Source organism: Bombina bombina, chromosome 1 (genome assembly GCF_027579735.1).
Source record: "Bombina bombina isolate aBomBom1 chromosome 1, aBomBom1.pri, whole genome shotgun sequence".
NCBI classification, from domain to species: domain Eukaryota; kingdom Metazoa; phylum Chordata; class Amphibia; order Anura; family Bombinatoridae; genus Bombina; species Bombina bombina.
This window is the reverse complement of record NC_069499.1, coordinates 1,238,073,220-1,238,100,084: the sequence shown is the minus strand read 5'-3', so window position 1 is coordinate 1,238,100,084 and position 26,865 is coordinate 1,238,073,220. Positions and strand designations below refer to the sequence as shown.

The following is a 26,865-nucleotide window of genomic DNA, read 5'->3' as shown; positions in this document are numbered from 1 at the left end:
ATAGAGGTCTTCCTTGTCCATACTAAAATAAAAGCCTTGTTCCATCTTGGCATATATTTGTATTATGGAGGTGACAGCTGTTATATCTGGGGGTTGGGACTGCTTCCATGCTCTCGCTATTGCCAGCTTCGTCGCCGCGAGAATAAAGATTATCTTAAACAGGGGAGTCGGGACACTTCGTGGGAACATGTGTAGTAGAGCGATTTCAGGAGTGAGCGAGACAGTCAGCCCCAGAGCGGAGCAAAGGTTAGATATTTGAGTTTTAGTTTTGGGCATTCCCACCATATATGTACATCAGAACCTCTCAGCTCGCATTCTCTCCAACAGAGAGGGGATGATGTAGGAAACATCTGCGAGAGTCTGGAAGGGGTATAATACCACTTCAGGAACAGTTTCATGTGACTCTAGGGTGTTTGCACAGTGTACAGTCTTCTTAGTTAGCGTCATAGCTATATGTAGGTCCATGTCCGTGATTGGTCTGGATAAGTCTCCTTCCCAGGATCTAATTTGCCAAGATCTGTCCTTGTTCGTGGGCATCTGTAGCAAATTATAGTGAAATTATATAAGTCTAGGGGGTCTTAACTTGGAGCAGCCACAGTTTTTCCCAGTTGGTCTGGGGTCTATTAGAATCTTTAGGGAATCCCCAAGATAACAAGAAGGCATATAGCCTGGAATACTCAAAAGTGGCCCATAGGGGGGGTCTTGGAGGACAGTGCCTATATTGTTCGGGGTGAGCAGAGTGCCCAAGGGGTATAAGTGGGAGACCAGTCTCAAGTCCCACTCACTCCATTGTAGCGCATGTGTATCAGGTAGGGTTGCAAGTAAGGCTGGGAGGGAGTGTATAGGAGAAGGATGTGGGGGCGACCTCAGGTCGATTCTTAAGATTATGCCAAGCTTTTAGATTTTCTCTAACAATGACATTTTTGATTCCCAGAGAGTCTAGCCGGTAGTCAGGGATCCAAGGCAAGTCAGCCAAGCCCAAACCTGCGGGGAGGTCAAAAGCTTCTATGATTTTCTATCCTTGCGATTCTCCTTTGTCCGCCCATGCCAAGATATGAGTGAGCCTGGCAGCTTCAAAGTAGCTGTGTATGCTAGGCATAGCTACCCCTCCCTGCTCATATTTTTTCTGGAGTATTTTCGCTACAATGCGAGGTTTGGACTTGCCCCAGATATACTTTTGACCAATAGATTGGAGCTATTAGGGCACTAGGCACATTAAGAGGAATACAGCGAAAATAGTAGAAGATTTTGGGTAGGATCATCATTTTAAAAGATGCTATACGGCCTAGCCAAGAAATTTCCTTAAGGCTCCAGGAGGTAGTGAGCTCAGTGACTTCTCTAATAATATCTGAATAATTTATGGAAATTACTAACTTCAGGTCCGGGCCAAGTTAAACTCCTAGATGTCGGATGGTGTTTTTTGACCACTGAAAAGAATACGACGTTCGTAATACATCTAGCTCAAACGTAGGAATACCAACAGACAAAGCTTCCATCTTGGAAACATTGATCTTGTAGTAGCTATGGGCACCAAACTCGGATATAAGGTCAAAGAGGTCAGGCAGAGAGCCTAATGGGTTTGTTAGAAACAATGTCACGTCATCAGCGAACAATGCTATTTTCGCAACTTCTCTGCCAAACTGAACACCATGTATCATGCGGGAATTTCTAATGGCTTGGGCTAGGGGTTCCATGGCCAAAGCAAAAATTAGGGGCGACAGAGGGCACCCCTGTCTAGTGCAGTTAGTAATATGTATTTCCAGAGAAGCAAATCCCAGACCTTTAACCACCGCAGAGGGACAGGAGTACAGGGCTCGAATTGCAGTAATCACCTCGTCTGGTATGCCAAACTTAGCAAGCATACACCATAAGTAGTCCCATCTGACCCTGTCAAATGCTTTTTATGCGTCTAGCGACAGGGCCAGCATGGGTAACTTCAGACGGGACGCTTCTGTAAGAATGTCAAGCACTTTTCGCGAGTTATCTGGGCCCTCCCTACCGAAAGGGAACCCGACCTGATCAGAGTGTATCACTTTCAGGAGTAGACTATTGAGGCGGTTGGCCCAAAGTTTTGCATATAGCTTTACATCTCCATTAATTAATGAGATCGGTCTATAGCTGGTACACTGTGATGGGTCCTTGTTAGGCTTAGGAATTCCTTGTGAAACGAACCTGACTCTCGGTCCTTGTTAGGCTAAGGAATTCCTTGTGAAACGAACCTGACTCTCGGGCCTCTGAGAAAACCTTGAGGAGGATCTTATTTAATTCTGTCTTGAATAGTTTGTAAAAGGCCGCAGGATATCCGTCCGGACCCGGAGTCTTATTATTTTGGGTGTGTTTGATGGATAGGTTAAGTTCAACTAGAGAAAATGGGGCCCCAAGCGCCTCCCTATCCGCCTCTGGTAGAGTTGGCAGGTCTAGATTTTGTAAGAAGTCAGTTATATTTTGTACAGGGGATTCTCCGCCAGCCATTGAGGGTTGGAGGTGGTATAATCCGGAATAATAGGCCGCAAAGGTTTTTTTCAATTTCCTTAGGCGAAGAAACCGATATAGCCCCCCGTTTGACTGACAGTATCCTGGCTGCCGTGGTTCTACCTCTCAATTTATGAGCTAGAAGGGTCGAGGCCTTATTGCCCTGACAGTATAGTAACTTCTTGAAACGAGAATAGGATTCCTTCACTCTCTAGTTCTCTGTCTGCCAGTTGTGCTCTAAGTTTTTGAATTTTATCAGCTAAGGGCTTGGATGGAGAATTTTTGTTTTCTTGTGCTACAGATCGAAGTTCAGCCATGAGGAGGCCTAAGGGAGCTCCTGCTTGACGTCTAAGCCTTGCCTGTCTCCTAATACACATCCCTCTCACGTATGCTTTCAAGGTAGCCCATACTGTTTGGGAAGGCATATCTGGGGTTTCGTTTAGTCTCAAGAACTCAGCTATAGAGTTGTGGAGGGAGGCCTTAAACACTTTTTCTTGGAGTGCCTGTTTCGTGAATTTCCAACTAGGTCTAGATATTTTAGTGAAATCAGTGGAAAGGGTGAACGTGAGGACATCATGGTCTGACCAAGAGCAAACCCTAATATGTGACGTTAATATTCTGTCAAGTGACCACGAGTCGGTGAAAAAATGATCGAGTCTTGAGTAAGAGTTATGGGGTCTAGAAAAGTAAGTATAGTCTCTGTCGTTGTGATGGTATGGCGAAATTTATTGGCAGTATTTATGGTGTGTGTGTCAATTTTTTTCCCCTTTGGGACTTTTTTGTCAACTAAGGGGTCCCACACCATATTAAAATCTCCACCCAGGACTACAGTTCCAACTTTATGTTTCTAAGTTTTGGATAGTACCTCCTTCAGGAAATTGGGTTGTGATTGGTTCGGGGCATATATGTTCACCAATGTAAATAGAATTCCATTTAGTTTACAATTAAGCAGTAGAAATCTCCCCTGAATGTCTTTCTCTACGTGTATGTGCTCAAAGTGTATAGATTTGTGTATGGCAAAGGCTACACCTTTAGACTTTTCCGAATGGGAGGCTAGAAGAACAGTGGGGTACTCTGGGGTTCTGTATGGATTCTGGGATGAGGCTAACCAGTGAGTTTCTTGTAAATATAGAACTTGCGTTTTTAGGGCCTTCATAGTGTTAGTGAGCATACTTATTTTTTCTTTTGAATTAAGTCCCTTAGAATTAAGTGTTGCGAAAGAGATGTTACTGGGGGCTGTCGCCATTGTAGGCACATGGAGAGGAGCAGATGTGAAGAGGAAAAAGAAAGAAGGGTTTAGGTATTAAACTCACCCCGCCTGGATCTGCGCACCTGAGTGTGACTCCCAGCGGTCCAAGATCTGTATGACTGGATCACTGGTCAGAGAATCACAGAGAAACATGTTACAGAAGATCTATAACTTTCACCTAAAACAAGAAGGAGTAGGATGAACACAAAAATAAACTGTGCAATATATCAATTACAGTATATATCGGTGAATGTGAACCAAACAAATGAGGTATTGAACCATAGGATCACCAAAAGGAGAAGTTTATCTAAGAAGTAGACTGACTTCTCCAGTCCCCTTAAGAGGGGATAACACAAATAAAATTTGCGTTAACGAGGGGGGGGGGGGGGGCGGTATGAGTAAGGCAACTCGTATAAGTGGATTGAATATCAGTGGGGGAATGTGAACTATAGAACAACAATGGTGTCTCTCAAATAAACTTAACAAATTAACAAAACTCTACATTTAGTGCAATAAGTCTAATTTATGCTATAATGGTATTCTTACATTCTAGTAATTACTCTAAGCAGTTCTGAGCAAGTAATACTGAATGCCTGGTAAGGATTGTTTGACCTCAGGTACTGAAAGGGGTTGAGGGTACTCGCGAGTCTCAGCTTTAGATGGTAGAGGCAAAGTGCCTCTAGGTATATCTACAGCCTCTTGTAAGAAATCTCGAGCCCCCCATCCCTATCATTAAGCAGGCATCTAGTCACAGAATAAATATAATTAACAGACAACATAGATATGCATAAATTATGTGAAAATGTATCATCATATCATATTCAGTCCAGCAAAGAAGCAGGAGATATTTGCTTTCATGTAGCAGGCCGTTGTGGCCTAGGGGTGAAATCTGGAGCCCCAGCTCGAATTTTAGTAGCTGGAGGAACTGCCACTGCATTAGACCGCTGCGGGCCAAACGTGGATCTTCAGAACGATCCTTAGGATAGGTAGAGTCAGTTGCTGTTCGGGTTTCAGGCGAAACCAGACCCCATTCCTTTAGCAGATCAAACCCCTCCTGGGGGCTATGATGGTATGAGTCTCTCCATTCTTTGAAACTATTAGCTTTGTCGGATATCCCCATCTATATCTAATATTTTCCATTCTCAAAATTTGAGTAATGTTTCTGAAGGTTCTTCTTCTTTGCAAGGTGTAGCTGGAAATATCTGGGAAGACATAAATATGTAGGAATTTATCCGGCAATTGAGGCTTATTAGTCAGCTCTCTCATTATCTTCTCTTTATGGATGAAGAAATGAATCCTAGCCAGGACATCTCTTGGTTTGTCTTGCGAGACAGATCTCGGGCGTGCCACTCTATGGACTCTGTCGAGAAGAAGGCCCGGCGGGTCTGTTGAGGGTAGCAAAATATTACAAAATTCCAAAATATAGGATTCAAGATCTTGGGAGCCAATCTCTTCTGATATCTCCCAAAACCTCAAGTTATTCCGCCTGGACCGATCTTCCATGTCAGCTAGTTTTAGTTCCAGGTCATATATCTGGGTTGCTAGGCTCTGAGAATAAGATAGTAAATGGGCTTGGTCAACAGCTAGATCTTCATGCTTGTGTTCCAGTGCGTTCTCCTAGCGCTGCAATTTCTCTACGAAGTTCCGCTGTGGAACCTTTAATTTCTTTAGTTAGCGTGTCTTGAAGAAGGTTCATACGTCTGGTGAGAACATCTACAATATTAGTAGACAGAGCGTTTGAAGTAGGAGACTGGGAATCCATACTGCTTTCAGATTCGCTTCCTTCCAATGCACATGCATATTCCCTATACATCTGAGTTATTCCAGTAGGTTGGCCTTTAAAGTGATCTGTTACTGTCTTCTTGGGTGGATTGGACGGTGTTGGTTTTCTTTTGGTATTTTGAGACATGCTCTGTGCTGTTTCCCTGGTCAAACCAGTGAATATGATATTTGGTTAATTATAAGACACACTTGAATATAGAGTATTGATGAGGAAAAGCAAAGGCAGAGAGAGTTATAACATAGTCCCCCTGACGTCAATCTTGGTTTAGGCAGCCATGCTTTTTATATTGCCTGCAGCCAGGGAAAAAAGTGCCGGTATGAGCCGTGGTAGTGTTTTCTCCTACTCAACCTTCCGCAAAACCAATAGGATGGCAAGCTTTGGGTGCACTCTCTCCAGGGAAAGTGCCCTCACTGGGCCAAGTCGGAAAAGGGAATGGGGGTATGACCTGCTTCACTTGTATACAGCAAGAAAGGGGTGGAGAGAGTGTCCAGAAGTGCGGAGTATATGGGTTACAGTTGTTAGTACCTAGTATACAGTGGGGTATCAAGACCCAGCCCCCTGCGGATGAAAGGACAAGTTAGGCAATAGACACTACACTCTGTATTGGAAGATTACAGAGACACCTGAGCTGACGCAGCAGCTGAGAAAATAGGCTAGCTGATAGACCAACTCTGCCCCCTGAACCTCGTGGGGCTAGTCCCCCAATATTACTGTCTACTGACGCTGGCAGTAGAATTAGGAGGGGCTGATTAGAGATTCCCAGGCGGCACTTATGTTATGTAATATAAACAGTTTATATAAGTTGAGGAGGGACACCCCTGACCCTTAACTCGGTTATAAATAGATATTATAGTTCCCACTTATAGCGGCTTACTGTGTTGTAGTGCCCCTCAATATAATTTAAATATAGTGTAAGGCCCCTAGTAAGCCTTATGAGGACTAAGTGATATGTAGAAGCTAGTAAACTAAGTGTAAGTTACGGCACTGTATATGAGGGGCAAGTCGGGGCAAGTCAATATTAAGCTATAGATTAGAAAATACCGTTAACCTCTTGTAGAAGGGTACAGCCCCACGCTAAATATATTTGAGTTACCAGAATCCTGGGTTGAGAGGATGTATGATACCCAGCATCCTGGGTATCATACCTAGATCAGCCTAGAGCCTGGCTGTAAAGTAAAAATTAGTAGCCTGCACCTTAGTATAGACAACCTGTAAAGGAAAAAATGGTAAAACAGAAGCAGAACATAAGAAAAGAAAAACACTACACTTGGGTAAAAAAGGCCCAAGAACAATTTAGCTGTCGCAGCAGCTCTCAGTGGGAACAGTGTCTTGCAGGGAGTCCCTTCACACGTTAGGTTTGGGTCTTTTGATGTGGTTGTTATGACCTGTGGTTCGGTGAGGTTGTTTACAGAAAGGGCCACTGATTCAAAGAGGGCTGGCTGTTAAACTCCTTCAGGGAGGGAAAAGTGACAACCGCTGTATTAGGTTTGTGTGGTTTGTTCTCCTTCTGAAACTTGGTTGTAGATCAGCTTATGCAAAGGGCTTGTGCGATTACTATTGCAGCTTTTAGGTACTAAAGGGTCCTCAGAGCAGGCCTAACGTACGATGAGGACTACAAAGGCCTATCCTCCACTTCAGATGGTCTTCCTGAAGTCCTAGCAAACTAGGCCGCAAAGGACCTCGTGGGCTGACTATTTTGGCAGGTGCTTTAGTGAACGTTCATACCAGTCCCCTTTAAGGATGTCTAGCTAACCGCCTCTACAAAGCGTGTCTCATGTCACATTACTTATATCTATTATCAGGGAAATATAGGTGGTTGATTAGCTCCCTGGGTTCTCAATAAAAAGGTTAAGTGCCCCAGAGTGTGTTCCTAAAGTGTTGCGTGTGAAGATTCTTAGCCAAATCACTGGAGGAGTGTGTAATATTTTGCTCATTAGTTCACGTGGGGCAGTCAGGGCCAGAGAGGGCCTCTAGTACACCGTAAGTACTCACTAATGGTCGGAAGGTCTCCAGGTCTCTCCCTGCCGTGTATCAAGACTTCAGCGCCAGGCTAAAGGAGTTCCAAGGTAGCGGTGCTGCTGAGTTGGGTAGACCTGCTAAGTCCCGATGTTTGCTGTGCGGGCTGAAAGTGAAGGCCTAAGATGGCCGCTGTTCGCGCCTTTATCCAAGCACCCTGAGAAATAGGCTGCCGACCCCCTGCCCCAAGGGAAAATTAGACGTCCGAGTTTGGGAGATCTTTTATGACTCCCGTCAGTGGTAGTGAGGTTACTCCGTCCCTTTGAAGGCCTCGTGCAGTCGGCTCTCCTGTCCACTTAGGCTGCGTCACAAAGTTAGTCAAAGTTAAGGGGCCAAGTGCCCCCTCACCCCAGCAAACAGCGACCAGCAGGTAAGAGCTCCAAAACGGATCCCCGACCCTCCGGAGCAAGATGTGATGTGCGGCTGGCTGTGAGGTGTGAGCGGTAGCAGTGGGGTAAAGCCGGGAGCGCTGGGTTGAATGAGGTATTCTGCCGCACTTCAGGGAAGACCCTCAGGGATTGCAATCGGCTTCTTAGTCACAGACCTCTATTAGAATAGGCAATTTAGCCTCCGGAGCGGAGCCCCGACCCTCCGGAGAGCTAGCCCCCTGGCTGTTACCTTCAGTTTCTTTCCAGGCCAACAGGAGATGAAAAGGATGCGTACAAAAATCAAACGTACCGCCAGCAAATACTCAAATACATACAAATAGAAGTCCAAGTGATAGGAGTAGAGAAAACTGTGTAATTTTCACTGCTTTAACAACTTTTTGCTAAGTTTTAGCGAGAGCTGCCAAGAAACACGTCTTGTCTCTTTAACGGTTAGCGCCGCCCCCAAGTTTTCAATTTTTTATTAAGAAATTTCACAATACATTTTATAAAGCTTACATAGGAATATACTATTAGTGAGAGTACAGACCATCTTTAGAAACACATTTGTATATCCCAAATAACTATCCTCATTTTGTCCCTTATTGTAACAGTGCAGACCACTCTTGGGTCTATTATGCTAAAGTAGTACAAATGTATAGGGAATATACAGGGAGTGCAGAATTATTAGGCAAATGAGTATTTTGACCACATCATCCTCTTTATGCATGTTGTCTTACTCCAAGCTGTATAGTCTCGAAAGCCTACTACCAATTAAGCATATTAGGTGATGTGCATCTCTGTAATGAGAAGGGGTGTGGTCTAATGACATCAACACCCTATATCAGGTGTGCATATTTATTAGGCAACTTCCTTTCCTTTGGCAAAATGGGTCAAAAGAAGGACTTGACAGGCTCAGAAAAGTCAAAAATAGTGAGATATCTTGCAGAGGGATGCAGCACTCTTAAAATTGCAAAGCTTCTGAAGCGTGATCATCGAACAATCAAGCGTTTCATTCAAAATAGTCAACAGGGTCGCAAGAAGCGTGTGGAAAAACCAAGGCGCAAAATAACTGCCCATGAACTGAGAAAAGTCAAGCGTGCAGCTGCCAAGATGCCACTTGCCACCAGTTTGGCCATATTTCAGAGCTGCAACATCACTGGAGTGCCCAAAAGCACAAGGTGTGCAATACTCAGAGACATGGCCAAGGTAAGAAAGGCTGAAAGACGACCACCACTGAACAAGACACACAAGCTGAAACGTCAAGACTGGGCCAAGAAATATCTCAAGACTGATTTTTCTAAGGTTTTATGGACTGATGAAATGAGAGTGAGTCTTGATGGGCCAGATGGATGGGCCCGTGGCTGGATTGGTAAAGGGCAGAGAGCTCCAGTCCGATTCAGACGCCAGCAAGGTGGAGGTGGAGTACTGGTTTGGGCTGGTATCATCAAAGATGAGCTTGTGGGGCCTTTTCGGGTTGAGGATGGAGTCAAGCTCAACTCCCAGTCCTACTGCCAGTTTCTGGAAGACACCTTCTTCAAGCAGTGGTACAGGAAGAAGTCTGCATCCTTCAAGAAAAACATGATTTTCATGCAGGACAATGCTCCATCACACGCGTCCAAGTACTCCACAGCGTGGCTGGCAAGAAAGGGTATAAAAGAAGAAAATCTAATGACATGGCCTCCTTGTTCACCTGATCTGAACCCCATTGAGAACCTGTGGTCCATCATCAAATGTGAGATTTACAAGGAGGGAAAACAGTACACCTCTCTGAACAGTGTCTGGGAGGCTGCGGTTGCTGCTGCACGCAATGTTGATGGTGAACAGATCAAAACACTGACAGAATCCATGGATGGCAGGCTCTTGAGTGTCCTTGCAAAGAAAGGTGGCTATATTGGTCACTGATTTGTTTTTGTTTTGTTTTTGAATGTCAGAAATGTATATTTGTGAATGTTGAGATGTTATATTGGTTTCACTGGTAAAAATAAATAATTGAAATGGGTATATATTTGTTTTTTGTTAAGTTGCCTAATAATTATGCACAGTAATAGTCACCTGCACACACAGATATCCCCCTAAAATAGCTATAACTAAAAACAAACTAAAAACTACTTCCAAAACTATTCAGCTTTGATATTAATGAGTTTTTTGGGTTCATTGAGAACATGGTTGTTGTTCAATAATACATTTAATCCTCAAAAATACAACTTGCCTAATAATTCTGCACTCCCTGTATAAAGAAAAAAAAAAAAAAAAAGGAGAACACAACTTCAGAATATGTTATTTCAACAACATATTCTGAAGTATGCTTATTTAGGGCCACAACCAATCATGACAATATTAGCTTAGCGATAAAAACATAATTTATGCTTACCTGATAAATTTATTTCTCTCGTGGTGTATCCAGTCCACGGACCATCCATTACTGGGATATTCTCCTTCCCAACAGGAATTTGCAAGAGGATCACCCACAGCAGAGCTGCTATATAGCTCCTCCCCTCACTGCCATATCCAGTCATTCGACCGAAACAAGCCGAGAAAGGAGAAACCATAGGGTGCAGTGGTGACTGTAGTTTAATTAAAATTTAGACCTGCCTGAAAAGGACAGGGCGGGCCGTGGACTGGATACACTACAAGAGAAATAAATTTATTAGGTAAGCATAAATTATGTTTTCTCTTGTTAAGTGTATCCAGTCCACGGATCATGCATTACTTGTGGGATACCAATACTAAAGCTAAAGTACACGGATGATGGGAGGGACAAGGCAGGAACTTAAACGGAAGGAACCACTGCCTGTAGAACCTTTCTCCCAAAAACAGCCTCCGAAGAAGCAAAAGTATCAAATTTGGAAAATTTGGAAAAAGTATGAAGGGAAGACCAAGTTGCAGCCTTGCAAATCTGTTCAACAGAGGCCTCATTTTTAAAGGCCCAGGTAGAAGCCACAGCTCTAGTAGAATAAGCTGTAATCCTTTCAGGAGGCTGCTGTCCAGCAGTCTCATAGGCTAAACGGATTATACTCCGAAGCCAAAAAGAAAGAGAGGTCGCCGAGGCCTTCTGACCTCTCCTCTGTCCAGAGTAAACAACAAACAGGTTAGATGTTTGGCGAAAATCTTTAGTAGCCTGTAAGTAAAACTTCAAGGCACGGACTACGTCTAGATTATGCAAAAGACGTTCCTTCTTTGAAGAAGGATTAGGACATAATGATGGAACAACAATCTCTTGATTGATATTCTTGTTAGAAACCACCTTAGGTAAAAACCCAGGTTTTGTACGCAGAACAACTTTATCTGAATGAAATATCAGATAAGGAGAATCACAATGTAAGGCAGATAACTCCGAGACTCTTCGAGCCGAGGAAATAGCCATCAGAAAAAAGAACTTTCCATGAAAGAAGTTTGATATCAATAGAATGAAGGGGTTCAAACGGAACCCCTTGAAGAACTTTAAGAACCAAGTTTAAGCTCCATGGAGGAGCAACAGGTTTAAACACAGGCTTAATTCTAACTAAAGCCTGACAAAATGCCTGAACGTCTGGAACATCTGCCAGACGCTTGTGTAAAAGAATAGATAGAGCAGAAATCTGTCCCTTTAAAGAACCAGCTGATAATCCTTTGTCCAAACCCTCTTGCAGGAAGGACAATATCCTAGGAATCCTAACCCTACTCCATGAGTAATTCTTGGATTCACACCAATGAAGATATTTACGCCATATCTTGTGGTAAATTTTCCTGGTGACAGGCTTTCGTGCCTGTATTAAGGTATCAATTACTGACTCGGAGAAGCCACGCTTCGATAGGATCAAGCGTTCAATCTCCATGCAGTCAGTCTCAGAGAAAGTAGATTCGGATAATTGAAAGGACCTTGTATTAGAAGGTCTTGTCTCAGAGGCAGAGTCCATGGTGGAAAGGATGACATGTCCACTAGGTCTGCATACCAGGTCCTGCGTGGCCACGCAGGCGCTATCAATATCACCGATGCTCTTTCCTGTTTGATTTTGGCAATCAGACGAGGGAGCAGAGGAAACGGTGGAAACACATAAGCCAGGTTGAAGAACCAAGGCGCTGCTAGAGCATCTATCAGTGCCGCTTCTGGGTCCCTGGACCTGGATCCGTAACAAGGAAGCTTGGCGTTCTGGCCAGATGCCATGAGATCCAATTCTGGTTTGCCCCAACGGAGAACCAATTGAGCAAACACCTCCAGGTGTAGTTCCCATTCCCCCGGATGAAAAGTCTGATGACTTAGAAAATCCGCCTCCCAGTTCTCTACACCTGGGATATGGATCGCTGACAGGTGGCAAGAGTGAGTCTCTGCCCAGCGAATTATCTTGGAGACTTCTGACATCGCTAGGGAACTCCTGGTTCCCCCTTGATGGTTGATGTAAGCCACAGTCGTGATGTTGTCCGACTGAAATCTGATGAACCTCAGTGTTGCTAGCTGAGGCCAAGCCAGAAGAGCATTGAATATTGCTCTTAACTCCAGAATATTTATTGGGAGGAGTTTCTCCTCCTGAGTCCATGAACCCTGAGCCTTCAGGGAGTTCCAGACTGCACCCCAACCTAGAAGGCTGGCATCTGTTGTTACAATTGTCCAATCTGGTCTGCGAAAGGTCATACCCTTGGACAGATGGGCCCGAGATAACCACCAGAGAAGAGAATCTCTGGTTTCCTGATCCAGATTTAGTAGAGGGGACAAATCTGTTTAATCCCCATTCCACTGACTGAGCATGCATAATTGTAGCGGTCTGAGATGCAGGCGCGCGAATGGCACTATGTCCATCGCCGCTACCATTAAGCCGATTACTTCCATGCACTGAGCCACCGTGGGGCGCGGAATGGAGTGAAGAACACGGCAAGCATTTAGAAGTTTTGATAACCTGGACTCCGTCAGGTAAATTTTCATTTCTACAGAATCTATTAGAGTCTCTAGGAAGGAAACCCTCGTGAGAGGAGATAGAGAACTCTTTTCTTCGTTCACTTTCCACCCATGCGACCTCAGGAATGCCAGAACTATCTCTGTATGAGATTTGGCAATTTGAAAGCTTGACGCCTGTATCAGGATATCGTCCAGGTAAGGAGGCACCGCTATGCCTCGTGGTCTTAGGACCACCAGAAGTGAGCCCAGAACCTTTATAAAAATTCTTGGGGCTGTAGCCAACCCGAATGGAAGAGCTACAAATTGGTAATGCCTGTCTAGAAAGGCAAACCTCAGGAACTGATGATGATTCTTGTGAATCGGAATGTGAAGGTAGGCATCCTTTAAGTCCACTGTGGTCATGTACTGACCCTCTTGGATCATGGGTAAAATGGTTCGAATAGTTTCCATCTTGAATGACGGAACTCTGAGGAATTTGTTTAGGATCTTTAAATCCAAAATTGGTCTGAAGGTTCCCTCTTTTTTGGGAACCACAAACAGATTTGAATAAAACCCCTGTCCTTGTTCCGTCCGCGGAACTGGATGGATCACTCCCATTACAAGGAGATCTTGTACGCAGCTTAGGAATGCCTCTTCCTTTATCTGGTTTGCAGATAATTTTGAAAGGTGAAATCTCCCTTGTGGAGGAGAAGCTTTGAAGTCCAGAAGATATCCCTGAGATATGATCTCCAATGCCCAGGGATCCTGAACATCTCTTGCCCACGCCTGGGCGAAGAGAGAGAGTCTGCCCCCTACTAGATCCGTTGTCGGATAGGGGGCCGCTCCTTCATGCTGTCTTAGAGGCAGCAGCAGGCTTTCTGGCCTGCTTGCCCTTGTTCCAGGACTGGTTAGGTTTCCAGGCCTGCTTGGATTGAGCAAAAGTTCCCTCTTGTTTTGAAGCAGAGGAAGTTGATGCTGCACCTGCCTTGAAATTTCAAAAGGCACGAAAATTAGACTGTTTGGCCTTTGATTTGGCCCTGTCCTGAGGAAGGATATGACCCTTACCTCCAGTAATGTCAGCAATAATTTCTTTCAAACCAGGCCCGAATAAGGTCTGCCCCTTGAAAGGAATGTTGAGTAATTTAGACTTTGAAGTCACATCAGCTGACCAGGATTTGAGCCATAGCGCCCTAGGCGCCTGGATGGCGAATCCGGAATTCTTAGCCGTTAGTTTAGTCAAATGAACAATGGCATCAGAAACAAATGAGTTAGCTAGCTTAAGAGTTCTAAGCTTGTCAACAATTTCAGTCAATGGAGCTGTATGGATGGCCTCTTCCAGGGCCTCAAACCAGAATGCCGCCGCCGCAGCAGTGACAGGCGCAATGCATGCAAGGGGCTGTAAAATAAAACCTTGTTGAATAAACATTTTCTTAAGGTAACCCTCTAATTTTTTATCCATTGGATCTGAAAAAGCACAACTGTCCTCAACCGGGATAGTGGTACGCTTTGCTAAAGTAGAAATTGCTCCCTCCACCTTAGGGACAGTCTGCCATAAGTCCCGTGTAGTGGCATCTATTGGAAACATTTTTCTAAATATAGGAGGTGGGGAAAAGGGCACACCGGGCCTATCCCACTCTTTCCTAATAATTTCTGTAAGCCTTTTAGGTATTGGAAAAACATCAGTACTCACCGGCACTGCATAGAATTTATCCAGCCTACACAATTTCTCTGGCACTGCAATTGTGTCACAGTCATTCAGAGCAGCTAATACATCCCTAAGCAATACACGGAGGTTCTCAAGCTTAAATTTAAAATTAGAAATCTCTGAATCAGGTCTCCCCGATTCAGAGATGTCACCCACAGACTGAAGCTCTCAGTCCTCAGGTTCTGCATATTGTGACGCAGTATCAGACATGGCTCTTACAGCATCTACGCGCTCTGTATCTCGTCTAACCCCAGAGCTATCGCGCTTGCCTCTCAATTCAGGCAATCTGGATAATACCTCTGACAGGGTATTATTCATGATTGCAGCCATGTCCTGCAAAGTAATCGCTATGGGCGTCCCTGATGTACTTGGCGCCATATTAGCGTGCGTCCCTTGAGCGGGAGGGGAAGGGTCCGACACGTGGGGAGAGTTAGTCGGCATAACTTCCTCCTCGACAGACCCCTCTGGTGACAATTCTTTTATAGATAAAGACTGATCTTTACTGTTTAAGGTGAAATCAATACATTTAGTACACATTCTCCTATGGGGCTCCACCATGGCTTTTAAACATAATGAACAAGTATCCTCTGTTTCAGACATGTTTGTACAGACTAGCAATGAGACTAGCAAGCTTGGAAAACACTTTAAAGCAAGTTAACAAGCAATATAAAAAATGTTACTGTGCCTTTAAGAGAAACAAATTTTGTCAAAATTTGAAATAACAGTGAAAAAAGGCAGTTACACTAACAACATTTTTACAGTGTATGTAACAAGTCAGCAGAGCATTGCACCCACTTGCAAATGGATGATTAACCCCTTAATAACAAATACAGAATAAATGACAAAAACGTTTTTTAAACACAGTCACAACAACTGCCACAGTCTACTGTGATTGTTACCCTCCTCAAACACGACTTTGAAGCCTTTTGAGCCCTTCAGAGATGTCCTGGATCATGCAGGAAGAAGCTGAATGTCTCTGTCAGTATTTTTACCTGCACAGAAAAGCACTAAAATAGGCCCTTCCCACTCATATTGCAACAGTGGAAAGCTTCAGGAAACTGTTTCTAGGCAAAAATCAAGCTAACCATGTGGAAAAAAACTAGGCCCCAATAAGTTTTGTCACCAAACATATATAAAAACGATTAACATGCCAGCAAACGTTTTATATTACACTTTAATAAGAGTATGTATCTCTGTTAATAAGCCTGATACCAGTCGCTATCACTGCATTTAAGGCTTAACTTACATTAATCCGGTATCAGCAGCATTTTTCTAGCAAATTCCATCCCTAGAAATATATTAACTGCACATACCTTATTGCAGGAAAACCTGCACGCCATTCCCCCTCTGAAGTTACCTCACTCCTCAGAATATGTGAGAACGGCAGTGGATCTTAGTTACTTCTGCTAAGATCATAGAAATCACAGGCAGATTCTTCTTCTAATGCTGCCTGAGATGAAACAGTACACTCTGGTACCATTTAAAAATAACAAACTTTTGATTGAAGTTAAAAAACTAACTATAATACACCACTCTCCTCTTACTACGTCCATCTTTGTTGAGAGTTGCAAGAGAATGACTGGATATGGCAGTGAGGGGAGGAGCTATACAGCAGCTCTGCTGTGGGTGATCCTCTTGCAACTTCCTGTTGGGAAGGAGAATATCCCACAAGTAATGGATGATCCGTGGACTGGATACACTTAACAAGAGAAAAGTAAACTGCTCTGGCATATTTCTTCTAAAAGAAAAAAGGACACACTTACAGGTTAAATGTTGTGTAGAGGGGCTATATGTTATGTTTTTGCTTATTTTATTTAAATATAAGGTAGTACCCCAAAAAAATAAAATACTGGGATAGATCCAGGTGTTTAGGCAACTGTGCTAGGTAAAGGCAACTAAAAGAAGTTTTGTAGTTTAGATAACATATTCTGGGACTGGGTTATACAGATTTGGAGTCACAAACAATCATCACAATATCCCTTGAGCAATAGAATGTAACTTGTTCTGACTTATGTCTTCTGAGATAGTATAGTACATACTTAATGATTAAATGTTGTATAGGGGAACTTTATGTTACATATCAATTATATAAACCAGTACCCCAAGCAGAAGAAGTTGAGATCAAGTGTATAGGCAACTGTGTCTGGTAAAAAAAAACTAGGAATATTGTGAAATGACTTCCAAGTACTAAGGCGTTAGCTAGGTGTTTGTTATGTAATCTGCGTCCTGTCCTCCTCATGGCTCCGGCCACAAGACAGAAATTTGTTTTGCCCTAGTACTGCATATTCATGTGTTGATGTCAAACTTACTGCACAGACCTAGTGAAGTGTGAGGTTCTAGAAGTATCGCCCAGCCAGTAACTACAGCTTGATGGTTGGAGTTGGAACTATAACTAAAAAAAACAACCTAATGCATTCGTTCATGCAACTATAGGCTAAACTTTTTAACCATATATAAACACTCCGACAACTTAAAGAACTTTTAAATGAACCGCTATGAATGTTCGTATCTCTATGTCAGAAAGGATCTTAGCCTCAGGGTTCAAGTATGCCTTCAGTCCCAGGCTTTAGGTTGCAGAAAGGGATGACTATCTTTCTGTACAGTTCTGTTAGAACACCTCAGTGGATGATAGAGTCGCAAAGCAGATCCAAGTGTGGCCATTGGGTGCTTGTTGCTGATCTGAGTGTATGCATCCCCAGCCCGAAGTGTGTTTTTTACCAGTATCCAGCAGTGCGGTGATCATGAATGGTGGATGTAAACTTGTGTTCCCACGGGAGTACCCTCCAAACTCCCGCAAGTCTGCAGTCTCCATCGTGTGGTTTTTCTTCTGCAGCGGCTGGTAACATGTACCCAAAAGTACATTTGTCTTAGCTGTGTATAGTGTGATGGGTGTCTTTGGAGTTACTGCATAGTAGCCTTCCGGATTGTCCAACAGTTCTTTGTTATCTGATGGTGCGTGCCTTGAGGTGGTGGTCTCTGTATTGAGGCCCTTTTCGCCTGATGTCTGTTGCAGGACTGGTGGTTTCTAGCGGATCCTCTACATGAATAGCTGTAGCCCTTATAGCGAGTAGTTTATTCATCAGGAAGTTTGATGGGGCTTTATCAATTAGTCTCTGACATAAAGCCTTAAATCTATACCAGTGAGCGTTTAAGATGTCTTGAGGCTGTGTGGATCCCGTAGCAGCCATTTTAGCTGTGATTTAATGGGGCATTTTTGTATTGTTTGCCTTGCTTTAGTGTGCATAGGGTTGAGAAGATCCTAACAGGCTTGCCAGTAGTCTTAGTTGTGGCCAAGTAACTCGTGTTACTGAGGGGGGTAGCGTTATCTATGATGGGCCGCCGCACTAGGTCTCAGATGTCTATTTCAGGCTCCGGTGTCGCAAACACAGCTTTTTTAAAGGTTTTTAAAAGCCCCTACGTAGTGATATGCTTTAGTGAAACTGGAAGATGGTTTTCACTGTAAGATTTCTCTTTAAAACGGCGGTTTAGTGGAGATTAGACAGAAGCTCTGTAGAGTGCGACCCACTCAGGATCGCTGTACAGACACGCCCCTGAGGGGCAAGTTTTATTCAATGTGTAGCCAGTTTGACAATTAAATAACAATAAAACTTGTCCGTCAGATATCGAAAATACAAAATAAATTGTGTGATTTTTGTAAAACTTTTGACTTACTATATCCAATAGCAACCCTCAAATGCTTGTGGGGCTAGGGGTGTGACGGAATGAGCAAACATGTAGCACAACAGTAAACAGTGGATCTATAATGCAAGAAAAGATTCACTGTTTACATGAGGCTGCTGTTGGCTTGTCTGATAACTGCACTTGCCCACTGTGCATTGCTAATTCAGAGCCCTCAAAGCAGCGTCACGGGAGCGTGCTGAAGATAAAATAAATAGGGTGTATGGTGCATCAGCTATTGGATGTGAATCAAATTTCAGAATCAGTATATTTTACATGGAGGCAGCTTGGAAAAAGCAATGCTGTAAATAAAAAAAAGTTATTTACTCTTAAAACCTAATGTATAATATAAAGGTAATCCAGCTAAAACTTTTCAAAGGCTTTCAATATTTACATCTTAATGTGTATCACGTTTTAAAGAAACAAAAATAGAAGTCATTGTACAATGAACCATTCCACTGCTCAATTACTCTAATTCATCTTACATTGTCCCTTTAATTATCCCAGCAATCCACAAGAACTACGAGTTTGTAAACAGAGAGGTTAACTGTAATATCCCATATACTACTATATATATATATATATATGTATGAATACAACCAATGGTATTGCTATCACTTATAAACATTAAGTTATGAATCACAAATGCTAGCCTTATATTTACAGTACGAGGAAGGGAAAGGGTTTATAAGAAACACGTGGTGAGCAATAGAAATCTTACCAATGCAACACCGAGGATTTGAGGAAATGTGTATGAGGAGCACCCAGCTGGAGTTAGGCGAATCGTTGCATAAGGAGTCTGGAACCAGGCCTTCTCACTTGCCCATACAATGTCACAAAGTGGCAATATAGATGCTCCTAAACCAAGGGCAGGTCCATTAATGGCAACCACAATGGGCTTCTTGAACTGGATGAAAGCCTTCACAAAGTCCCTTGAAAGTAAAAATATTTTTTTCTGTTGCCTTTATGACTCATTCAAGTGGATATGTTTTAATAATGGCTCTAAACAACAGATAATTCTTTACATTCATTTTCTATTAAACATTACAATACTCTAGGATTTCCATCATTAACAGTTGTATATAATATTTATTCTGCATAAAAAATATATATAATTGCACAGGGTTTGGAAAGCATATTTATCCTTTTACATCATGGTGTATTAAGGCACATCCTTATGTTTACATCAGAAGATGTGCAAACAGCTGATTGATGGCATCTCTGTATAAGGTATATTATTTAGTCAATGTCCATCCATCCATCCCAGATGCTTGCTTTCAACTTCAAAATTACAATAGAAGTGTTCATCTGTATCAGTTGTTTGGGGATAATTATAGCATAGTTTATATAGAAATCATGATTTTGTCTTTAAAGGGACACTGAACCTACATTTTTTCTTTTGTGATTCATATAGAGCATGCAATTTTAAGCAACTTTCTAATTTACTCCTATTATCAAAATGTCTTCAGTCTCTTGGTATCTTTATTTGAAAAGCAAAAATGTAAGTTTAGATGCTGGCCCATTTTTGGTGAACAACCTGGGTTGTTCTTGCTGATTGGTGTACAAATTTACACACCAATAAACAAAAGTGCTGTCCAGGTACTGAACAAAAAATTGCTGGCTCCTTAGCGTAGATGCCTTCTTTTTCTAATAAACGGCTAGATTACAAGTTTTGCGGTAAGAGCTGCTCGGTACTAACTTGCAAGTTATTGTCACCGCTCACCTCCCTACAGCGCAGGTATTACAGGTTTACAAAAACCCGGCATTAGCAGGCAATATTGCAGCGTAAAGCAAAATTGTGCTCCATACCGCACTCCAATACCAGCGCTGCGGTGAGCTGCTTTGAGCTGGTTTTACGTGCTCGTGCACGATTTCCGCATAGATATCAATGGGGAGAGCCGGCTGAAAAAAAGCCTAACACCTGCAATAAAGGAGCGTAAAGCTCCGTAATGCAGCCCCATTGATTCCTATGGGGAAACAAAAGTTATATTTACACCTAACACCCTAACATAAACCCAGAGTCTAAACACCCCTAACCTGCCGCCCCCGACATTGCCGACACCTACGTTACACTTATTAACCCCTAATCTGCCGCCCCCTACCTACACTTATTAACCCCTAATCGTCCGCCCCGACTTCGCCACCACCTACATTACACTTATTAACCCCTAATCTGCCGCCCCCAAAGTCGCCGCCACCTACATTACATTTATAAACCCCTAATCTGCCGCCCCCGACGTCGCCGCCACTATACTAAAGGTATTAACCCCTAAACCTAACCCTAATACCCACTAACTTTAATGTAATTAAAATAAATCTAAATAAAACCTAATTTTAATAACTAAATAATTCCTATTTAAAACTAAATACTTACCTATAAAATAAACCCTAAGCTAGCTACAATATAACTAATAGTTACATTGTAGCTATCTTAGGTTTTATTTTTATTTCACAGGCAAGTTTGTATTTATTTTAACAAGATAGACTAGTTAGTAAACAGTCATTAACTATTTACTAGCTACAATAAATACAAATTTACCTGTAAAATAAAACCTAACCTGTCTTACACTAACACCTAACATTACACTAAAATTAAATCAATTACATTTATTAAATACAATTAATTAAATTACAAAAAACAAAACACTAAATTACACAAAATAAAATACAAATGATCAAATATTTAAACTAATTACACGTAATCTAATCAATCCTATCAAAATAAAAAAGCCCCCCCAAAATAAAAAAAAAAACCCTAGCCTACAATAAACTACCAATGGCCCTTAAAAGGGCCTTTTGCGGGACATTGCCCCAAAGAAATCAGCTCATTTACCTGTAAAAAATAAAAAATAATACAAACAACCCCCAACAGTAAAACTTACACCACACAACCAAACCCCCCAAATAAAATCCTAACTAAAAAACCTAAGCTCCGCGTTGCCCTGAAAAGGGCATTTGGATGGGCATTGCCCTTAAAAGGGCATTTAGCTCTTTTTCCTTGCCCAAAACCGTAAGCTAAAAATAAAACCCACCCAATAAACCCTTAAAAACCTAACACTAACCCCTGAAGATCCACTTACAGCGGCAGAAGTATTCATCCAAGCGGCAAGATGTCCTCAACGAAGCCGGGAGAAGTCTTCATCCAGACAGCAAGAAGTGGTCCTCCAGGCAGCAGAAGTCTTCATCCAGACGGCATCTTCTATCTTCAACCAGACGGCGCGGAGCAGCTCCATCTTCAAGATATCCGGCGCGGAGCATCCTCTTCTGACGACGGCGACTGAAGAACGAAGGTTCTTTTAAGTGACGTCATCCAAGATGGCGTCCCTTGAATTCCGATTGGCTGATAGAATTCTATCAGCCAATCGGAATTAAAGGTGAAAAAATCCTATTGGCTGATGCAGTCAGCCACTAGCATTGAGCTTCAATCCTATTGACTGATCCAATCAGCCAATAGGATTGAGCTCACATTCTATTGGCTGATTGGAACAGCCAATAGAATGCAAGCTCAATCCTATTGGCTGATTGGATCTGCAAATAGGATTTAAGCTCAATCCTATTAGCTGATTGCATCAGCCAATAGGATTTTTTCACCTTTAATTCCTATTGGCTGATAGAATTCTATCAGCCAATCGGAATTCAAGGGACGCCATCTTGGATGAGGTCACTTAAAGGAACCTTCATTCTTCAGTCGTCGTCGTCGTCAGAGGATGCTCTGCGCCGGATGTCTTGAAGATGGAGCCGCTCCGCGCCGTCTGGATGAAGATAAAAGATAAAAGAGGCCATCTGGATAAAGACTGCCGTCTGGAGGACCACTTCTTGCCACTTGGATGAAAACTTCTGCCACTTCATTGAGGATGAATGTCGGGTCTTCAAAAACTGTAAGTGGATCTTTGGGGGTTAGTGTTAGTTTTTTTTAAGGGTTTATTGGGTGCTTTTTATTTTTAGATTAGGGTCTGGGCACTTGAAAAAGAGCTGAATGCCCTTTTAAGGGCAATGCCCATCCAAATGCCCTTTTCAGGGCAATGGGGAGCTTAGGTTTTTTTTAGTTAGGATTTTATTTGGGGGGTTTGGTTGTGTGGGTGGTGGGTTTTACTGTTGGGGGGTTGTTTATATTTTTTTTACAGGTAAAAGAGCTGATTTCTTTGGGGCAATGCCCCGCAAAAGGTCCTTTTAAGGGTCATTGGTAGTTTATTGTAGGCTAGGTTTTTTTTTTATTTTGGGGGGACTTTTTTATTTTGATAGGGCTATTAGATTAGGTGCAATTAGTTTAAATATTTGATAATTTGTTTTTTGTGTAATTTAGTGTTTGTTTGTTTGTAATTTAGTTAATTGTATTTAATTAATGTAATTTATTTAATTTTAGTGTAATGTTAGGTGTTAGTGTAACTCAGGTTAGGTTTTATTTTACAGGTAATTTTGTATTTATTTTAGCTAGGTAGCTAGTAAATAGTTAATAACTATTTACTAACTAGTCTACCTAGTTAAAATAAATACAAACTTGCCTGTGAAATAAAAATAAAACTTAAGATAGATACAATGTAACTATTAGTTATATTGTAGCTAGCTTAGGGTTTATTTATAGATAAGTATTTAGTTTTAAATAGGAATTATTTAGTTAATGATAGTAATTTTATTTAGATTTATTTTAATTACATTAAAGTTAGTGGGTATTAGACTTCGAGTTAGAGGTTAATAACTTTAGTATAGTGGCCGTGACGTTGGGGGCGGAAGATTAGAGGTTAATAAATGTAGGCAGGTGGCGGCGATGTTAGGGGCGACAGATTAGGGGTTAATAAGTATAATGTAGGTGTCAGGGCGGCAGATTAGGGGTTAATAATATTAAACTAGTGTTTGCGATGCGGGAGTGCGGCGGTTTAGGGGTTAATATGTTTATACTAGTGGCGGCGATGCCGGGAGCGGCAGATTAGGGGTTAATAATTTTATTTTAGTGTTTGCGATGCGGGAGGGCCTCGGTTTAGGGGTTAATAGGTAGTTTATGGGTGTTAGTGTACTTTTCAGCACTTTAGTTATGAGTTTTATGTTACGGCAATGTAGCGTAAAACCCATAACTACTAACTTTCAGTTTACGGTATAGATCTTGTAGTTATGGACTGTACCGCTCACTTTTTGGCTGGACAGGAAAACTCGTAATACCGGCGCTATGTAAGTCCCATTGAAAAAGGACTTTTTGAAAGCTGCGGTAGTTACGCTGCGTTACGGCCAAAAAAGTGTGCGGTACAGAAAAACCTGCAAGACTCGTAATACCAGCGGTAGTGAAAAAGCAGCACTATGAGGCTTTTTCAGCTATAACACAAAACTCGTAATCTAGCCGAAAGATAGCAAGAGAACTAAGAAAAATTGATAATAGGAGTAAAATAGAAAGTTCATTAAAATTGCATGCTCTATCTGAATCACAAAAAAAAACAAATTGGGTTCAGTGTCCCTTTAACCCCTTAAAGACTGGGAATTTTAGGGAAAAAACTAAATTTATGCTTACCTAATAAATTTATTTCTCTTGTGGTGTATCCAGTCCACAGGTTCATCCATTACTTGTGGGATATTCTCCTTCCCAACAGGAAGTTTCAAGAGGACACCCACAGCAGAGCTGTCTATATAGCTCCTCCCCTAAGTGCCACCCCCAGTCATTCGACCGAATACAAGCAAGAAAAAAGGAGAAATTATAGAGTGCAGTGGTGACTGTAGTTTAAAAAATAAAAAACACCTGCCTTAAAATGACAGGGCGGGCCCTGGACTGGATACACCACAAGAGAAATACATTTATCAGGTAAGCATAAATTTAGTTTTCTCTTGAAAAGGTGTATCCAGTCCACGGGTTCATCCATTACTTGTGGGATACCAATACCAAAGCTTGAGGACACGGATGAAGGGAGGGACAAGGCAGGAACTTAAACGGAAGGCACCACTGTGCCTGTAAGACCTTTCTTCCAAAAATAGCCTCCGAAGAAGCAAAAGTATCGAATTTGTAGAATTTAGAAAAAGCGTTAAGCGAAGACCAAGTCACAGCCTTACAAATCTGTTCAACAGAGGCCTCATTTTTAAAAGCCCATGTGGAAGCCACCGCTCTAGTGGAATGAGCTGTAATTCTTTCAGGAGGCTGCTGGCCAGCAGTCTCATAAGCTAAGCGGATTATGCTTCTCAGCCAAAAAGAAAGAGAAGTTGCCGAAGCCTTTTGGCCTCTCCTCTGTCCAGAGTAGACAACAAACAAAGCAGATGTTTGACAAAAAAACCTTCGTAGCTTGTAAATAAAACTTTAAAGCACGAACCACATCAAGATTGTGTAAAAGACGTTCCTTCTTTGAGGAAGGATTAGGACATAATGAAAGAACAACAATCTCCTGATTGATGTTTTTATTAGATAATACCTTAGGAAGAAACCCAGGTTTGGTACGCAAAACTACCTTATCTGCATGGAAAATCAGATAAGGGGAATCGCACTGTAAAGCAGATAACTCAAACTCTTCGAGCCGAGGAGATAGCTACTAGGAACAGAACTTTCCAAGATAAAAGTTTAATATCTATGGAATGCAAAGGTTTAAACGGAACCCCTTGAAGAACTTTAAGAACTAAATTTAAACTCCATGGCGGAGCAACAGGTTTAAACATAGGCTTAATTCTAACTAAAGCCTGACAAAATGCCTGAACGTCTGGAACCTCAGCCAGATGTTTGTGCAAAAGAATAGACAGAGCAGAAATCTGTCCCTTTAAGGAACTAGCAGACAATCCTTTCTCCAATCCCTCTTGGAGAAAGGATAAGATTCTAGGAATCCTGACTTTACTCCATGAGTAACCCTTGGATTCACACGAATGAATATATTTACACCATATCTTATGATAGATCTGCCTGGTGACAGGCTTTCGAGCCTGAATTAAGGTATCAATGACCGACTCGGAAAAACCACGCTTTGATAGAATCAAGCGTTCAATCATCAAGCAGTCAGACGCAGAGAAATTAGATTTGGATGTTTGAAAGGACCTTGAAGTAGAAGGTCCTGCCTCAGCGGCAGAGTCCATGGTGGAAAGGATGACATGTCCACCAGATCTGCATACCAAGTCCTGCGTGGCCACGCAGGAGCTATCAAAACCACTGAAGCTCTCTCCTGCTTGATCTTGGCAATCAGACGTGGGAGCAGAGGAAACGGTGGAAACACATAAGCCAGGCTGAAGGACCAGGGCGCTGCTAGAGCATCTATCAGCGCTGCCTTGGGATCACTGGACCTGGACCCGTAACAAGGAAGCTTGAAGTTCTGACGAGACGCCATGAGATCCAGTTCTGGTTTGCCCCATAGTTGAATCAACTGGGCAAATACCTCCGGATGGAGCTCCCACTCCCCCGGATGAAAAGTCTGGCGACTTAGGAAATCCGCCTCCCAGTTCTCTACTCCTGGGATATGGATAGCTGAGAGATGGCAAGAGTGAACCTCTGCCCATAGAATTATCTTTGAAACCTCCAACATCGCCAGGGGGCTCCTTGTACCCCCCTGATGGTTGATATAGGCTACAGTCGTGATGTTGTCCGACTGAAATCTGATGAACCTGACCGCAGCTAGTTGAGGCCAAGCCTGAAGAGCATTGAATATCGCTCTTAGTTCCAGAATGTTTATCGGAAGGAGGGCTTCCTCCTGAGTCCACGAACCCTGAGCCTTCAGGGAGTTCCAGAAAGCTGGCATCTGTCGTCACTATAGTCCATTCTGGCCTGCGGAAGCTAATTCCCCTGGACAGATGGACCTGAGAGCCACCAGAGAAGAGAATCCCTTGTCTCTTGATCCAGATTTAGCAGAGGGGACAAATCTGTGTAATCCCCATTCCACTGATTGAGCATGCAAAGTTGCAGTGGTCTGAGATGTAGGCGGGCAAACGGAACTATGTCCATTGCCGCTACCATTAAGCCGATTACTTCCATACACTGAGCTACTGACGGCTGAGAAATGGAATAAAGAGCACGGCAGGAAGTTAGAAGCTTTGACAACCTGACCTCTGTCAGAAAAATCTTCATTTCTACTGAATCTATCAGAGTTCCTAGGAAGGAAGCTCTTGTGAGAGGGGAGAGAGAACTCTTTTCTTCATTCACTTTCCACCCATGAGACCTCAGGAATGCCAGAACAATGTCCGTATGGGACTTGGCAATTTGAAAATTCGACTCCTGTATCAGAATGTCGTCTAGGTAAGGAGCCACCGCTATGCCTCGTGGCCTTAGAACCGCCAGTAGGGACCCTAGAACCTTCGTAAAGATTCTTGGTGCCGTGGCTAACCCAAAGGGAAGAGCCACAAACTGGTAATGTCTGTCTAGGAAGGCAAACCTGAGAAACCGATGATGATCTCTGTGTATCGGAATGTGGAGATAAGCATCCTTTAAGTCCACGGTAGTCATATATTGACCCTCCTGGATCATAGGTAGGATGGTTCGAATAGTCTCCATCTTGAAAGATGGGACCCTGAGAAATTTGTTTAGGATCTTGAGATCCAAGATTGGTCTGAAAGTTCCCTCTTTTTTGGGAACTATAAACAGATTTGAATAGAATCCTTGCCCCTGTTCCTCCCTTGGAACTGGGTGGATCACTCCCATAACCAGAAGGTCTTGAACACAACGTAAGAATGCCTCTCTCTTTATCTGGTTTGCAGATAATTGTGAGAGATGAAATCTCCCCTTTGGAGATGAGGCTTTGAAATCCAGAAGATATCCCTAGGAACAATCTCCAGAGCCCAGGGATCCTGGACGTCTCTTGC

The 26,865-nt window shown here is 42.6% G+C and overlaps 1 protein-coding gene across 1 annotated transcript in view; it reads right to left on the bottom strand.

The window, feature by feature from the left end:
* The window catches only part of CDYL2 (chromodomain Y like 2), a 454,107-nt gene that overhangs the window by 89,708 nt on the left and 337,534 nt on the right, over positions 1–26,865 (bottom strand). The window contains exon 5 of the mRNA XM_053700586.1: positions 18,842–19,052. Within this exon, the coding sequence (XP_053556561.1) occupies positions 18,842–19,052 (211 nt within the window). The remainder of the gene's footprint in view (positions 1–18,841; positions 19,053–26,865) is intronic.